We start from the raw sequence: 18,881 nt of genomic DNA, 5'->3' as shown, positions 1-18,881 counted from the left end.
AATAATGCAACTTTTGAAGTTAACTTCTTTAAAACGTTCCTTTGGGGACTACTGAAACAAAGAGAATGTGTCTATTTTAACTTCACAATAATACCAAAATTCATTTGTTCAAATACGATTACAACAGTAGGTACACAATGGCATTCCTATTGACTGAATTAATAAATTATATCCTTGCCTAGATATGAAAAAACTTGTTGCAAGTATCATCAGATAAAAACAAAATGTTAGTGTTCAAATAGTGAACTGTGAAATACTGGTTTTATAACTCTTTCCTGAACTAAATATTTGTTTTTTGCTATTTGTAGGTGTTTTATGGTATCTACATACACTAGATTTTAAAAATTATCTACTTTCCTCAGCTTCAGCCACTTCTCATTATCACATCAGCTCATTATCTGTAACTGCAGAAACCCAAGTTATTAACAGAAAAACAAAAGTTTCTGTTTTACAAAGAGCTGGAATGGGAACTGGTATCCTTTCTTAGCTCAACTCCAATAATTAAGCCTAAAAGGATATCTTTTCCAGAGTTGTTTATTGTCAATAATCACTCCCTTCTCTTTCTACAAGATCAGAACAAACAACAGCCTAAGTTTTTGCTCCTTAATACTAGTTCTAACTAAAGATTGTTTTTAAACTAATGCAATAACAGTTAAAAGTTCTGATATGGAAAAAGTCATTTGATAGATTTTTAAAAATGAGATTAGATCAATTTCCTTTTACTTCTGAAAAGAAATACATGAACCATTATTCTAAGAAATGAGGAATTTTATTTTTGGCTTACAGTCTTTCAAATAAGATGCTCATAGAATTAATAAAAAGTTAAAAAAATTACTTTTAAAATGCTAGATTTAAATGAGCTCAAGCTCAAGCACTTATTCAGCAATTAAATTAATTTCTAAACATAGCCAGCAGGTTCAAAAACAGTTTCATGCATTTTAAAATATACTGTGATACATTTTTAAAAAGTAATCTAAAAAGATAAGTCGATAAAGTGGTATTAATAAAAACACACAACACAGAGTAATAAAGGGAATGCTACACACACACACACACACACACACACGCACCATCTGCCCCACCAGTTCTCTAAAGATGGCATTTGAGGTTGTCAGCAAAAAAAAAAGCTTCATCTAATTTCAGTGATAGTAAAAATGCTTAAGAATACAGTACAGAATTTCTAGTTAACAATACTGTATAGTATACTGGAAAGTAGCTAAGATAGAGCTTATGAAAGTTCTCATCATAAGAAAAGAAAAACTTGTAACTATGTGTGATGATGATGTTAACTAGAATTGTTGTGATAATCTTTTAGCAACATATACATGTATCAAATTGTTATGTTGTATACCTAAAACTATTACAATGTTATACGGCAATTATATCTCGATAAAAAAATAAAATTTAAAATACAGAATTTCTAGAATAAGTTGTTTTAAGATCTCAACATGAAGAAACTGGACAAATTACTACTAATCATCGTTTGCTGTCTTCTACACCTGAGATCAATTAACTCCAACTCCTAAAAGCAAACACAACACATACTCTCCTAAGAGAATAATGGATATAAAATATGATTTCAAACTCAGTCTACTTTCCTGTAAATCTCTGATATATACAGATATATACACTTTACATATTTTTAATATATTAAACTTCTAAGACATTGTTTTACTTCACTTGAAAACCAATTTAACATTCATTCAGCACAAAGTACTTTAATACTTTCCAGTCAAGAGTGTGAACCCAAAACTCTTGACTCACTGCAAAAAATGTCTTTAAACAGATATAATTATTTTCTAAACAAAACTAAAACATTTCTTTATTCAAATATAAATAAAAATATTTCCATAATCCACAAGAGACTTTTCTGTCTTCCTTAAATTCAAGGTATTAAAATAAGCCTGTGCATTCATTATACAGCACTGTTAATAGAACTTTCTGTGATGATCAAAATGTTCTATATATCAATGCCGCCCATATGGCAGTCACTAGCCACATGTGGCTACTGAGCACTTAAAACTGTGGCTAATGTGAATGAAGAATTAAATTTTTTTTTTTTTTTTTTTTTTTTGCGGTACGCGGGCCTCTCACTGCTGTGGCCTCTCCCGTTGAGGAGCACAGGCTCCGGACGCGCAGGCCCAGCGGCCATGGCTCACGGGCCCAGCCGCTCCGCGGCACGCGGGATCCTCCCGGACCGGGGCACGAACCCACGTCCCCTGCATCGGCAGGCGGACTCTCAACCACTGCGCCACCAGGGAAGCCCCAAGAATTAAATTTTAAATTTTATTTAATTTCAATTAATTTAAACTTTAATAGCTACATATGACTAGCGGCTACTGCACTGAACAGTTATACCCTATCAAACGATCACAACTAGGTACAATACCTCAGTGCAATATATATTAAAAAAAGATCATCAAAGGAAGCAAGCCAAGGGTCCATTAATGGATGAATAAACAAAATGTGGTATATACATACAATGGAATATTATTCAGGATTAAAAAGGAAGGAAATTCATGCTATAACAAAGATGAACCTTGAAGACATTAAGCTAAGTGAAATAAGCCAGTCACAAAAAGATATACACAGCATGATTTCACTTATATGTCAAATTCATAGTGACAGAAAGTAGAATAGTTTTTGCCAGGACCTGAGGAAAGGGGGTAGTGAGAAGTTAGTGTTTAATGGGTACAGTTTCAGCTTTCCAAGATGAAAGGAGTTCTACAGATGGATGGTGGTGATAGTTGTACAACACGGTGGATGTACTTAATGCCACTGAGCTATATACTTAAAAATGATTACCATGGTAAATGTTATGTGCATTTTACCACAATTAAAAAACTTTTTTAAAAGCATCATAATCTGATCAAATAAGTACTTCTGATAAAAAAGCTAACTGGAAATCTAAAGTCACCAAAAAAGGAAATACAGTGCTTTTTTTTACAGAAGAAAACATCAGATTTGCTGAAAAAAAGTTATAGTAACCCCATTAGGAATCAAGTTGTATTACATTATCCCATTATAGCCTAGCCAAGAGCTGAGCATTTTACTTCTACAGGATCTAGGTGGACAGAGAATATTGTCTTTTTTAAGAAGGCACAAGGTTAGACAGAGTAAAGTCAAAGCTGAATTGCAAAGTATTGATACTTAGTGTTTTGTTGTTTGGTTTGGTTTGGTTTTAGGCACTGGCAATAGAGCTGGCCTTGAGCGAGTCACATATTGAGCAACAAGAAAAATAAAACCCAGAAATACATTCAGTTAACTGTATAGCTATTTTTAACTTCCTTAGAAGATAAAATGAATTCTATTTTAGTGGTAGGGCATAATAAAAGTACAGTTCTCAGACTGTAAAGAGCGTAGCAAGGAAAAACCAGGGTAGGGATGAGAATACTACCACTAATAAGAAATTACTTAGGCACAAGAAAGGAGGATAAAATTAATGTAGATAACAAAAACAAATAGATCATCCTTTTTCTCACAAATCTATCTGAATGTATTTAGGCCCAAATGCTATGATCACTAGAAGTGTTAACATGTTACAACAAAATATTTTAGGAAAGTTATTAGATGCTCAAGTGGAAAAGGGCTTATAAAATGAAGTTTATTCTAAGGTGTTTTAAAAACTTTTTTATTTAAAGCAGTTTATTACTATATTTGCCCCCACAAACAAACTAGAAGTAAGTGCAGACTAAATTTTAACATCAGAGAGATATATATTATTCCTTTAAAAGATATAAAATGAGTAATTTTTCAGTGCACTAATATGTCTCATGCATATAAAATACTCACTTTGCAAGTCCATATTGTGGGTAACATGATTGGCCTATTTAAACATATATAATTTATAAATATAGAAAATATCATTCAACTTCATTAGTAATAAATTCTTTAAATGATTTTTAAATTATGTATAAACTTTAAACCATGATAAACTCTCCAGAAGTTACACACTACTACTGCTGGAATCACTATGCCTCTACAATATTTTTATCTTATAAAAATTCTACAAAGGACTTTGATACTACCGTGAATACTCACAACTAGGTGGCAAACTATATATTGCCTTTATAGCTGTTCTGTTCCCTTGAAAAAAAAATGACATTCATTTTTAAAATAGCTTTAAAAATGTTAACCATTTTTTAAGCATAGTAAAGAAAAAGATTACAACTTTAAAAGTTAATAAAACTAGAATTGTATAGAGTACTAAAATGAGGGATAGGAGTCAGAAGATAACGGTTTAGGTTAAAGCAGGCATTGGCTGAGTAAACATGAACACCTGTAAACTGGGTATAATAATTCCTCCCTACGCCTAACTAAAAGGGTCATCTTAAGAATCAACTGAAATAATACATATAAAAGTGCTTTATAACTCAAAAATGCTTCACAAACAGAGTGATATTGCTATTAGTAATATTACTCATATTTTTTCTACATCTTCCTTTATTTTGTATGAGGTAACCAACCAACACCAGTTTCATTTCTATAATTACCATTACAGTACAGTAAAATAAAGACTATCTGCCATCTTGCTAACTTCAAAAAAAAGGAAAGGAAAGGAAAGGTCCACTTTTTTTTTTTTAAGATTTAGTCAAGTGGTTTTTTTTAGGGATTTGATAAGTAAGAATTTTACTTTAGATCTGATATTTAAGATTTCCAATCCTTAAAAGGACAAACCAAAACTAAGTGTAGAATTTTATATAGAGTTTTATGAGGTTTTAACACAATGAAAACATACACCAGAACAAAAATTTATAGTAAAATGAACTCCCCTGATGCTGGAATGCAAAGACAAGGTTTCCACAGCAACAAAATGAAAAGTCAATTATTCTAACCAATAAGCAACAAACAATTGGACATTTACTATAACTTACACATCAAAGCTCAAACATATTCAATTAGAGTTGATATCATTTATTAATATTCAGAAGTATATTACCACAAGTCTGTTTCTCCAGTGCTGAAATGTGAGGGACCATTTTGGAATCTGCAGATATATAATCTTAGTTCAAATTTATAAAAAGTCCAAAAGCCTCTAGGAAAGGACAAAATAAGGATCTGAACTTATTTAAACTGCTTCATGAAATCTCTGAATTGTTCTATTGCTCAATATTTACAATGCATATTTTTTGCATGACAAATAACAGACTCTTATATGAAAGCTCAATCCTAGAAGTTCATCATTTATCAAACTATCATTTTCTTATTATTCTTACACACATAACTGCAGCATACTGATAATTTAAATTAAGACAATCATGGAAATACACACATCTTTCAGATAGCTATCCTCATTACACCCTCTATGAAGCAAAAGAGGAAAGAAAAGAGGGGAAAACAACCTATGAAGTACGATCAGTTCTCTAGATCTCTTATGCCCAACTTCAGCCAGCCTGTCAACCACAAAACTTAAATATTTAAAGAAAAATGAAGTAATCCTAAAACATAAACCTGCAGGGGAAGGATTACTGTTTTATTATATACCAGGAACTTTATGTACATCATTTAAAAAAATACATCAGAAAAATGCAAATCAAAACCACAATGAGATATCACTTCACACCGGTCAGAACGGCTATCATCAAAAAGAACAAAAACAACAAAAGACAGAAAAAGAAAAATATCGTATGATACTGCTTACATGCATAATCTAAAAAAAAAAAAAATGATACAAATGAACTTACTTACAAAACAGAAACAGACTCACAGACTTAGAGAACTAACTTACGGTTACCAGGGTGGAAGGATGTGGGGGAGGGAGAGTTAGGGAGTTTGGGATTGACTTGTACAAGCTGCTATATTTAAAATGGATAACCAACAAGGACTACTGCATTGTGCAGAGAACTCTGCTCAATATTATGTAGCAACCTAAATGGGAAAATAATTTGAAAAAGAATAGATACATGTATATTTATAACAGAATCACTTTGCTGTACACCGGAAACACAACATTGTTAATCAACTATATTCCAACATAAAATAAATTTCAAACAAACAAATAAATGCTGGCGACGATGTGGAGTAAAGAGAACCCTCATACACTGTTGGTGGGAATGTAAATTGGTGCAGCCACTGTGGAAAACAGTATGGAGGTTTCTCAAAAAACTAAAAATTGAACTACACAAGACCCAGTAATTCCACTCCTGGGTATGTATCTGAAAAAAACAAAAACACTAATTCTAAAAGATACATACACCCCAGTGTTCACAGCAGCATTATTTACCATTGCCAAGATATGCAAGCTACCTAAGTGTCCATCCACAGATGAATGGATAAAGAAGCTGTGGTATATATACAATGGACTACTACTCAGCCATAAAAAAGAATGAAATTTTGCCATTTGCAGCAACATGGATAGAGTTGGAGGGTATTACGCTAAGTGAAATAAGTCAGACAAACACTGTATGATATCACTTACATGTGGAATATAAAAAATACAACAATCTAGTGAATATAACAAAAAAGCAGCAGACTGACTGATATAGAGAACAAATTAGTGGTTACCAGTGGGGAGGGGGAGGAGGTAGGGGCAATATAGGGGTAGGGGATTAAGAGGTACAAACTATTACGTATAAAATAAACTACAAGGATATACTGTACAACATAGGGAATATAGCCAATATTTTATAATAACTATAAATGGAGTATAACCTTTAAAAATTGTAAATTACTATATTGTACACTGTAACTTACATAATATTGCACATCAACTATACTTCAATTAAAAAAAAAACCTTACAATAGCCCTGAGCCAGAAATTATCACCATTTTTATAAGAAAATTTGCCTCATGGAGCTAAATAACCCACAAAGTCAGACAGCTAATTTGTGCTAAATATGGGATTTAAACCTAGATCTGTATGATTTCAAAACTTTACCTACTAGACCAGTGATTTCAACTAGGCCTTAAAATTATTGATCAGTAAATTTCCAAAAAGAAATTTGGCAGATATATATGATTACTGATTTATTATTTTGCCAGTTAGAATATAACTATCAATTATTGTAATCATTTCTTAAAAGAGAGTACATTTTGACATCAAGAATGGAAGGATATAAAGAGAAGCAGAAACAGCAAAATATCAGAATGGAGTACAGTCCGCATCTCTACTTATAAACTGGCAACTTTATATAGACATATACAGAATACATACTCATACAACATTGTTCTTAGGGTGAAAATATCATCATGAACAGCACTGGTCCATGACTTGCTAGTTGTAACATGCTTAAGTATCTTAAAAAAAATGCCTACTTTTAAAACTCAACGCTTCCTTTTCTTTACGTATCAAACTGATAATGCATCAAGAATTGATAGGGTCAAGTATCTTTATTGTCACAGGCACTTCTAACTGACAGGCTCACTAGTAGATAAAAGAATACTTCCCCGCTCCTCAAGGCTCCCAAGAGAACAGAAAATTAGATAACTTTTACTGACACAGCAAGAAATAAGTTTTGCTGTTTACAACTATACCTGTTTTCTAAGGAGGACTGATTCTTTTAATATGTAAGGTCTTGTTTGATGAACACTTGAGGAACTTGGCTCTGCCTTTTGAGAGGAAGAATTTGAGGGAACTGAACTGTTCTTCTTCAGGGAGAGAAGAATTTGGAGTTTTGATGGCAAATAAGAAAGAAAGGATTGAAGAATAGACAGGAAGTTGAGGAGAGAAGAGCCAACCATGGGATATGAAACTGGGTATACTATGGGGGAGAGGACTAAGTGAAATATAAGTATCTTTGCTGAAACCAATTAAGTTGTTACATGCCTATAAACATATGTAGAAACAGAAACCCAGGAAGCAGAGGGTGCCCTGAGAATTTAAGAGCTTCCCACCAGGAAAACAAATCTTGGGGAGACTTAGGATTTCCATAGGCCATAAGATTGTGGGTTCAAGCCTATCCTACCTAGAGCTTGAAGGTAAGATCTGTCCTTCAGATCAACTAGCTAGTCATCAAGAATAATCCTAGTGAAAAAGCAAACATAGGCATTGTTGAGAGAGAAGGAATGATATAAGAGATGCTGCACAAAGTGAAAGGCTAGGGTAAGAACCTGAGCAGACAGGAGATAGGGGGTGGTTACTGGAGTGGGGTGAGTCTGGGAAAAGGAGGAGCAGAGAAAAATGCCAAAAGAAGAAAGAGAAACTATAGTATATGGGTTAAGTGGAATTTGTCCTCTCAAGTCAGAGAGCATCTTGGTTCATGCCAAGTATGTGACCATGGAGGTTATTTCCTTTAAACTTTTGCTTTCTTGCCTATAAAGTAGAGATAATAGTACAAATTCAGTAGAATTGTCTTAAGGATTCAGTGAAATAACATCAATATAAATTAATTATTACTTGCTTCAGTTGTATCTAGACTTTGTTCCTTCTGTCAGTAGAAAATTCTCGGTCTGAGATGAGGAACTAAATTATTACGACTAAAGGTAATAAACTTAAAATCATGTACATGTCAAGTGGCCCTACCCAAAGAAAAATGACACAATGCAGTTCTGCTCCCTCAAAAAGACCATAACAAAAGCAAGAAAAAAGTTTTAGGTAATAAACTTAAAATCTGGGGACTTTTGGACATGAGCCTGTTATTTATTCAACAGACACTAACAAGTAGCTACTATTTATAAGTTGCTCTGCTAAGGACTAAAGGCGTAAAGGTGAAGACAGGACATATAGTTCTTTTTGTCAAAGATTTTAAGCATTCAACACAGCAGAGAAAATGAGGTAGGATGCAAACAACTATGGTGCAATACAATGTATGGTAAAAGTCATGAGATAGAAAATATCCTACGTAAATTTTGAGGAGACATTATACATGACTAGGGGAAAATAAGAAAAAAAATTAAAAAGCAAATCTAAACTAGGCCCTAAAGAAACATTCCAGTTGAAAAAAATAAAACAATAAAATACAGACAGAATATAGGTGAGGAAAAATCACTAATCATGGTATGCCTAAAACACAGGCTGTTTGCATGAAAAGAGTTAAGAATTAAAAGGTATTTTGGGGGGCTTCCCTGGTGGCGCAGTGGTTGAGAGTCCGCCTGCCGATGCAGGGGACATGGGTTCGCGCCCCGGTCCGGGAGGATCCCACATGCCGCGAAGCGGCTAGGCCCGTGAGCCATGGCCACTGGGCCTGCGCGTCCAGAGCCTCTGCTCCGCAACAGGAGAGGCCACAGCGGTGAGAGGCCCACGTACCACAAAAAAAAAAAAAAAAAGTATTTTGGGGGGCTTCCCTGGTGGCACAGTGGTTAAGAATCACCTGCCAATGCAGAGGACATGGGTTCAAGCCCTGGTCTGGGAAGATCCCACATGCCGTGGAGCAACTAAGCCCGCAAGCCACAACCACTGAGCCTGCATGCTACAACTACTGAAGCCCGTGTGCCTAGAGCCCACGCTCCGCAACGAGAAGCCACTGCAATGAGAATCAACGGGGAGCAGCCCCTGCTCGCCGCAACTAGAGAAAGCCCGCGAGCAGCAATGAAGACCCAATGCAGCCAAAAATAAATAAATTAATTAAAAGAAAAACGAAAGAAAGAAAGAAAATCCTCCACAGGATTGCCTTTGCACCTGCGTCAAAAATAAATTAAAAAGAAAAAAAGGTATTCTGGGGCCACGGCAATGACAGCTTTCAGCTCTGAGCTAAGGAATTAGGACTGTATCTCACAAGCAGTCAGGAGTCACTGAATGCTGCAGACAACTTCTGAATCTAGCAGCTGTACATAGTCTAAACAAAAACAGAATGAGACTGAAGAAGTAGAGGTGGAATATCAAGATACTGTAATCATCCAAATGATAATGAGAGCCCAAACTTGGGCAGTGGCAAAGCAATGAATGAATTCAATTTACATAAATAGAAGAATCAACTGAAGAGGCTGGGACTGCAGTCAAATGATAGTGACCAGCAGATCTTTCTAACACGGGCAACAAAAGAATGATCACCTTCAGAAATACAGAAAAGTCAGATGTAGTAAACGGGTCATAGAATTAGTCACAGAAATCAGTCATTTATTTATTAAGCATTATTTATTCAAGCATATATCAAGTGAAAGCCATATGTCAGGTGCTAGGGGCATAAAACTGAGTAAGACCTAGTTCCTGTCCTGAAAGTGGGAGACACACATATAATTTAACAATTAACTGCCATATTGGATGATATATTCAATCACAGGAGCTGCAAAATGAGAAGTAGGCTAATTTGTCAATGGATCAAAATGCTACATGACGAATCACTAAATTCACTTATTTATTAAAAATGTACCTTAAGTAAAAGTCTTCTTGATGATATATTTATATATTCAACAAATACATTTTTCTCAGTGGAATTTTAAGGAGTGTCCAATTAGTCAAAAGTTTTTTAGGCATACCATCAATAAATTTAACAAATACTAAATTTAGTTTTTTTTTTCATCAACAGATAGCACAGCAATGGCAAGAACTGCATTTAGGATTCCAGGTTTGTAAATACCAGTAAATTCTGCAAGAGATGATTATTTTCTATTTTATATCCAGTATTAAATCTGATCAGCTACAGCACTTTATTGACAAGCTATGCATATGACTGAATGACCAATTCACATAATTCTAGACTTGGAATATATTGTCCTTCAAATGAAAGAATGTTAATAATTAGTAATAGTAATAAATTTGCACTGAAAAGATATGGAATGGGAAAATAAGCAACTGATGAACTATTTACATATATAACTTACACTATTTATTTCTAAATTTACCCTTTGAGTCAAATAACATTTGAGTGCCTAGTATGTGTTAAACAATACAATATTTTATACAACTTCCTATAGTTATTCCTGTGGAAACTTTGTAAATCCATGAGTCATAAACTGTATAACTTTACCCTTTCTATACCAAACCTAGACTAGATATTAAGTGCAGGCTTGCTGATCACAATGATGTAAATGATTTTCAATATTTGCCAAAAAGGTAAAACACTTAAAACTGTCCCTCCCACAAACCCGCAAAAGAAAGTGAAAAGACAAGTTACAAACTGAGATAAGACATTCACAATACACACAAAGGATTTATATGAGGAATATAAAGAACTCTTATAAATCAATTTAAAAAACACAGAAAAATAGGCAAGACTCATGAACAGAAATTTCACTGAAGAGGAAACATAAAAGGCCAGTAAACATTAAAAAAAATATATTCTACATCAGTGATGATCAGGAAAATGCAAATCAAGACCATTCGATGAGATCGCATTTTACACTCTTCCGATTTGTAAAAATTAAAAGACAACAGCAAATGTCAGAAAGGATGGATGACCAAGGGATCTTTTGTTTCTTACCTGCTGACATGACTATAAATTGGCACAACCACACTGCAAGCTGGGCATTACCCTGTGAGGCAACAATTCTACATCTGGGTATATAATTAATAGAAACTCTTACATATATGCAATAAGAAAGAATGCACAGAACATCCATAGTATCATCGTTCACAATTACAAAAACCAGAAAATAAATAAAGGCCCAACAAGGAAAAGTCAGTGGATAAATATCCAAATATCCAATAAGGGGAGAGTTGAATATTTTACTCATTGAAATATCACACAGCAATTAAAATGAGTGATTACAGCAACATACAATAATATGGTTAAATCAGCAATAATAAGTGAAAAATCAAGTTTAGAGAGATTATATTGAACACAATTATATAAAAACAACTAAAATAAAAGATATAACTTTTAGAATTGTATATCCAACAAAACTAAAAAAAGAGAATGAACACAGGATTCAGGATGATGGTTACTTTGGATGACAAGAAGGTGGAGGTAGGGGGATGGAATGAAGAAAAACCATGTATAGGTTAAGTTCCTAGCTTTTAGGGGGAGTTGGGGAGTGAGTGCTGGTTCATGGGTGTTTATTACAATGATATATGGATGGATAATGATTAATCCAAACCAGTGTACCTAAGGTTTAATAAATGGGAAAAAAAATCTGAAAATTTAATGAAATTTATTCAATGAAAATTCTGAAACGGACAAAAAAAGCACCTCCTTAGAGAATCTCTAAGGAAACAACTATAGGAAAGGGAAAACAATATGATTAATTGTAAAATATATGATATTTAGCATACATATTGGGTGGTAAGTATATTTTCTATAATCTAAAATAAATTCTAAATTCTGTAATAACAACTTTCCAATAAATTATGATGTTTGTAAGCCAGGGCAGTAAAGCTTCAACCAATTAGAAAAAGTAAACATTGCCAAGTTCCTAAAATAGATATATCCTAATAACAGTATATATTATGTAATTCTTGTCTATCAGTTCATCTCTATAACATGACACCAACAGTTACCTTCAAATCTAAGGTATTTATCATCAAATACACTCCTCCCAGGCTTTCCTGTTCTTCATTTTTAACAGACAATATTTATGTATATAATATTACACAAATTTAATTTTTCTGAGATTGTGAAAAACTGAATGTGACAACAGAGCTAGTTTCAAATAAGATTTCATTAAATAAAATTAAGAGAAACTAGACATGTATCAAAATAAATGTTCTCTATTTCTGCTTTTCTAAGATATCAGAAGTTTACTTTTTCATTAGTATGTTTTTCTCAGTCAAGATTTTAAGTATCTTTTTAAAGCTTTTAACTAGTTTTGACTTTCTTTGTTGCCAAGTTTGAACTCTGCTGCATACCAAAAGTTATTCGTATTAAATGTTACATGATTTCTGTCATACTCTGATGAGAGTAAAATTGGTTTTTGAAATAGAGTAGACATTTGACAATTGTTCAACAGAGTACACAGTACTAGAAAATGATGTAAAATTAACTACTCTGTTCAAATATCATATATGTTTCTGGAAGTAACATTATTTTAAGTGATATTCATCTCTCTATTAACTAATTAGAGATGATCGAAAAACATGATCATTTTAGAGCCATCATTTTATAATACCAGTTTCAGCAAAAAGATTTACTCAAAATAAAAATATTTTGAGATAAAAAAGTCAATAAAGCTACTTTGATCCACTTATCTAGAACTAGTGGCAATTTTTTTTTTACCTACAGCTATTTCTATCTTAAAACTCTATAAACCTCATTTCTCTTTACAATTCTAATAAGTAAAATAGGATACAGAAGGGAGGAAAAATATCAAATCAGTATGTCGTATACCTTAAAATCACACATTGTATGTCAAATATATCTCAGTTTTTTTAAAAAAGGGAGGAAAAAGAGGAAATGGACTCAAATGCCATGGGACTTATAAGTTGGAAAAGCTTGTCAACTACTCTGATAGAACTATTAGCACTTTCTATTTACTTTGATGCTTTTCTGCATTTTCCAGATTTTCTAGAATACACTTGTATTACATTGATAATTTGAAAAAAAACTGTAAAATGTGTCTTAACCATCTACCTACTTTCTCATGCTACATTCCCCCAACTCATGCTAGTCTTAATCCTCCCAACACAGACACCTTCTACGTTCCAGTATCACTGCAAAATTAGATGTCACCTCCTAATTTCCCATCAAATGTGTAAAATAAGAGGGTGCTGTATGTAGATATAACATAACTAGTGCAGAAATCCCTTTTGAACTTTTTAAGGGAATATTTTTGGGACAAGGGATTAGAAATGTAAAATAAAGAAAACTAAGTAATTTCTTAAGTCAATGATCATAGTCAACTTTCAACAGTCAAGACATTTCTCATCCTAGGTAACAAATGGAGCCTTCTCATCAATGTACTGTGTACCTACTCAGTGCCAAACACACAGCTTGGTTACATAGCTTAAAATTTTAAAGCAAAGTTTATCTTACGGACAGTCTACAGAGAAACGTGAAATCTTTTGGTAGGTTTTGGGTGAACATCTGACAACTTTCATCAGGAACATTAATTGTTAAATGAAGAAAACCTGCAAAAATGTTATTGTACTGTTATTCTTTGTAGAATGTTATACCTTATTTGCAATAATAAAGCACTGTTAAATTATAGACTGCCGGGGCTTCCCTGGTGGCGCAGAGGTTGAGAGTCCGCCTGCCGATGCAGAGGACACAGGTTCGTGCCCTGGTCCGAGAAGATCCCACATGCCGCGGAGCGGCTGGGCCCGTGAGCCATGGCCGCTGAGCCTGCGCATCCGGGGCCTGTGCTCCGCAACGGGAGAGGCCACAACAGAGAGAGGCCCGCGTACCGCAAAAAAACAAAAACAAAAAACAAACAAACAAAAATTATAGACTACCAAATAAAATGTGGAAATCACTTTTCCTTGTTCGAGAGGAACCTAACAAGTAGTATAAAGTTTATATTAAAGTTAACTCTGGTTAACTACATTTGGGGCCAATTTTTAGAAAGTTCACACATTTACAATATTGGAATGCAAAACATTTATGGGTCCACATATTACAAAATGGTGTAGTGGAAAAGATATAAATCCAAATTCAAACTCAGACTTAACATTGTGAACATGAATGACTGACTTAACTATTCCTGAACTTAGTTTCCTGATCTGTAAAATGGAAATAACAACACTCACTTTACTGGATTGTTTTAAAGATTACATAAGGTACACAGGGTACCAAGTACAATGTCTATCATACAGCAGATAATCAATAAACGTTATTTGTACTCTCCTCTAGAAAGTAAAAGCCATATCCTGTCATCTTTATGCCCTCCAATATACCTTTGGTAGCTACTCAATAAAGGTTTCTTGAAATGAATCCCTGTAACTTAAGACCAGCTACCTCAACCTTCCACTTGAGCAAGTCACCTCTACCTAAATAAATTCTGCTGAGAATGGAATTCAAGATTCCCAACACTTTATTAGCTATTTTGATGAAGATGAATATCCGATAATCAACAAGGTAACTTTATAAGTATGCTACTCGATATCTGGGTCTACACTCTACAAAATTATTGTTGTAGCCAACATTTTCATTTTGAGATTCTTTATATATATAGTTTTCATTATTAACTCAGTTTCCTTGAAAATAAACTTTAATTTCTTTGGCCTCATGAAAGTATCACACTCATTTTCCCACTACACTTCAAATAAAAAACAAGAGAACTTGACATAACAAGTTAATTACAAGAGATAAAAATTAGAAATTGCCAACTAAGTTTATGTTTTTTAACAGCCTATTTTTATTTTTACCACAGCAAATATTCTTCCTTACACATTGAAGCCTCTAGCCTTCAAAGTTTGTATATACTTTATTAATGATTCCTTGTTGAATGTCTCTTAAATTACTAACAAGAGTTAGAAACATTACATTATATAGAAATATTACAATTAACAAGACCGTGGTTTCAGATTTTCTTTGTCTTTCCACAATCAAAACTTATTAATAAGCCAATTCCACCTCAAGTAAAGTATTTCAAATTCTGCCATATAATTCGAAAAATAATTTTTTACATGTTGGATGTACAATGTTTCTAAATAAAGTATAAATTTCATTAAAAGAAGTTGTAACATGTAACTTTCAGAGTGAGAAAAGATATGGCAAAGTAACAATTTCAACTAAACAATTTAAAAACTTGCTACACAAATTATTATTTAATTACTTAAAATCTGTATGGCAGAAAAGCATTAAGAACCTCACATTAAACAACTTTTCAATTTAAATAAATTCAAACAACTTAGAAGGTTTTTAAAAACTGGTTCTCCAAACAAGTTTGATAAATATTTGGTTACTATATTCTAGTTTCATGACCCAATGAAATAATAAAATGTTTGAACAGATGCATATACTTGGTGAAGCAAATTTTATCATGGTTCATCTTTGAGTGCTGATATAAATAATATTTTCAATTATTTTAATAAACATGATAAAGTCCAAATGCAATAACTTTTATTAGAATTGGGAGTCAAATACACGAAGAAAAATGTCCTGGATATACATGACAACCTAAAATGTAACACTTATTAAAAACTATTCTTTTACTGGAGGGAGTTACATTTTAGTTTATTTAAAAGTCTAACTTTAGATTGGACGTTCCCCTAGTCTGGTCCCATTTTAAAAATACTCATATTTAAATATTCCTATTTATTTGACTTGCTTCTTTGTTATTGTAAAAAATGGTTTTATTAAAAGTCCCTAAATGTTATATTTTAATATACATGAAAATATATTTTCACATTCAGTACCAAAATAAGAGTTTTTTACATCAACTTTCTATAAAATACAAATAAGGATGCCAAATACTTTATGATTCTGAAGCCACTCCGCTCAAGGAAAAATTCTGTTATTTTCATGGCTTTTTTTCAGTCAGAAGTAAAATATGCTTTTCAAATTTCAAGACTAGGCAATGGAAAGCATTTCTGATGTGCCTCAAACTTCTTTTCAAAAGCTCACGTAAAGTAATAAAACAATAAATTCCATTCATTTAGCTAACTGGTATGCTGGAAGACTTCCTTAGAAAAGACTAAGAGTAATTAAAACACTATATAGCAACATGTTCAATAATATGAAATTCAGCCTTGCATTTCCAAAGGATTCCAAATTTGCAAAAGTGCAATGATATACCTTGTTGAAATCTATTTTTATGGAGGAAATATCGAGTATTATATGCCTTCAAGCTTATATCTAACTGCACAATAAACCAAGCTAATATAGGAATTTATCGAAAATACATTTAAACAGCAAAAAACTTAGAAGCAACTGAATTTTGAAATCATCAGAATGAACCCTTCAGAGTGTCTAGATTCAGCCTTCTCAAAAAAAATTAACTGCCCAACACACAAAAACGAGAATGTAAGTAGGCTATTTTTTTTTCTTTTAACTCCCATCTCAATCTTCGAGTAGCTAAAAGACGACTATATTTAAACAAACCAAAATAAGTTTAAGTCAAAGAACAAGCATGAAACTTTAATCCAGATGTAAACATCTCTGGGACACTCCAAAGTAAAGAAAAATAAACCCAACAAGGTAGCGCACGTACCCTGCACATCAAAGAGACCTAAACACCAATATCGTGCCTACATCATCAAATATTTAGCTGGAAAATGGGAAGAATAATATTGCTAATCAACGTGGACTTTAATTAAGGGATCTATTTTGTTCACATCTTCTGCAAGCATGTGGTGCCCAACATTTTCCCTTAGTCGACTGCTTTGCCGTTTGTAAACAACTTCTGTAGTTCTTTTTTTGGTATTCAAACAGGAGGGAAAATGAAAGCCTGAAAAGCATCAGCATCTGAGCTTCCGGATCTGAGCCGGGAGTAGCTGAGAAGGGGACCATGTAACTATCACTTGGTAAAAAAGAAATAAATGGGTTAGCCCTCAAAATAAAAGAAAGAAATCTAGCCACCTAAAGAGGGTTGGTGAAGTGAAGCCAGCATTGGGTGAGACACTTTATTTTTGTTTTTTCTTTAAAAAAAAAAAAAACTTGTCTGGGGACTGGAAGTTATGGGGGCGCTCTTTGTGCAGAGTCGGAGGGGAAGGGGAGGGACAAGAAAACAGCTTGGGAGTCATTCAAAGGAGTTTAAGGAGCGGTGTTCGAGGGAAAGGCGGGGCGGGGCCCGGCCCGCAGGAGGTAGGGGGCGCCAGGGGTGTCCGCGGGCGGCTCTGACACAAGAGAGGGGGAGGCGAACTGGCCGCCCCTTAGACCGGGTGAGAGCAGACGCCGGCCGCAGGATGGGGTCCCTCTGGTAGGCAGAGTCAAATTAAGTTGGTGGCAGGCCACGGCTCCGGCGGGGGCAGAGGCTCTGGCTCCAGAAGGAAGCGGCTCCCGAGTGACATCCCCGAGTTTCCTCACTTAGCGGGCTAGGGGCGCGGCGGCCGCACGGCTCCCCTAGGCCCCCTACCCCGCGCCAGACTCTCTCCCTCTGCTCCGCCAGCGCCTCGTGCACGGGCCGCGGCCCTTACCTGCAGCTCCGTGAGCAGAATCTCCCCCCGTTCGGGGTTGGACGCCATTGCTTTCCGCTCTGGACTCCACACCTGGACGCGGCCGCTGCTGGCGGGCGAAGGGAGAAGGCGGGACGGGATCCGGGGTGGGGGGTGAGGAGCGGGGAGAGAAAGAAAAAAACCTAGGGATTCATGGAGGCGCAGCCCCTGCTGGAGGCGCGGCTTATTTCGCCCGGTCCTTGGAGAGCGGCGGGGAGCCGGGACACTCGTAGCGGGCTCCCCCTCGCCGCCGCCCGCCCGTGCTGGACTCTCTTGCTCAGTCGCTGCCTCAGGGCGACGCCAGGAGCCGCCTCGAACCTCTCGGTGCGGGGCTGTGCGGCCGCGGCGGCAACTCCTCCTGTCGCACCATTTGGCTGTCACCGCGTCGCAAAAGCGGCCTCACTTGGCGGCTGCCAGGGCACGTGACCGCCGCGGCCGCCGCCTCCCGCCGGGCGAAGGAGGTGGGGCGGAGGGGACCCAGAGGGCGGGAGCGGGGCGGGGCGGCTTCCGACCAGGCTCCGCGGCGGGGACTGCCATTGGACCCAGCCAGGGTGAAAAGGGGGGGAGCGGGCTGGGCTCGCGTCTCCTGGGAAGCGGGAAGAGGAAGAAGAAAACACACGCCCGCTTTCCTGCTTGTTTAACTGCCCCGCTGTGAACGCTGGAAATCGGGAAACTACTCGCTTCTTTTTGTTTTTTTCCCCAGGTCCTTTTCTCTTTGCTTGCCACAGTTTAGACCTAACGTAAACGGACCCTTTTCTAACCTCCAGAACCCAAAGAGTTTCGGGACTCAAACCTGGTAGAATATTCCCCAGCCCAAGCTATTAATCTTGCCTTTTGCTCGCACCCACCCTCTGCGCGCCTCTGCGACCAGTAAGGTGCACAGCTGGCGAAAGTGGGGTGTGGTCTGTACTTTTCAAGAAATGTTAGCGGCTCTCGACCTCTGGCAACTCAATGCAGTTTTTTGTTTTGTTTTGTTTTTGTTTTTGTTTTCTTGCGGTACGCGGGCCTCTCTCTGTTGTGGCCTCTCCCGTTGCGG

The 18,881-nt window shown here is 35.7% G+C and overlaps 1 protein-coding gene across 2 annotated transcripts in view; it reads right to left on the bottom strand.

The window, feature by feature from the left end:
• PKN2 (protein kinase N2) overlaps positions 1–18,259 on the bottom strand; it is a 128,985-nt gene extending 110,726 nt beyond the window's left edge. For both annotated transcript variants that reach the window (XM_079913503.1, XM_079913504.1), the window contains exon 1: positions 17,828–18,259. In XM_079913503.1, coding sequence (XP_079769629.1) covers positions 17,828–17,875 — 48 coding nt within the window. In that variant the 5' untranslated portion in view covers positions 17,876–18,259. The remainder of the gene's footprint in view (positions 1–17,827) is intronic.
• Positions 18,260–18,881: the final 622 nt, after the last annotated feature.

The sequence above is a fragment of the Stenella coeruleoalba genome (genome assembly GCF_951394435.1).
Source record: "Stenella coeruleoalba genome assembly, chromosome: 1".
In the NCBI taxonomy this organism is placed as follows: domain Eukaryota; kingdom Metazoa; phylum Chordata; class Mammalia; order Artiodactyla; family Delphinidae; genus Stenella; species Stenella coeruleoalba.
Note: the sequence above shows the minus strand (reverse complement) of the source record. Positions and strands in the feature narration are given on the sequence as shown.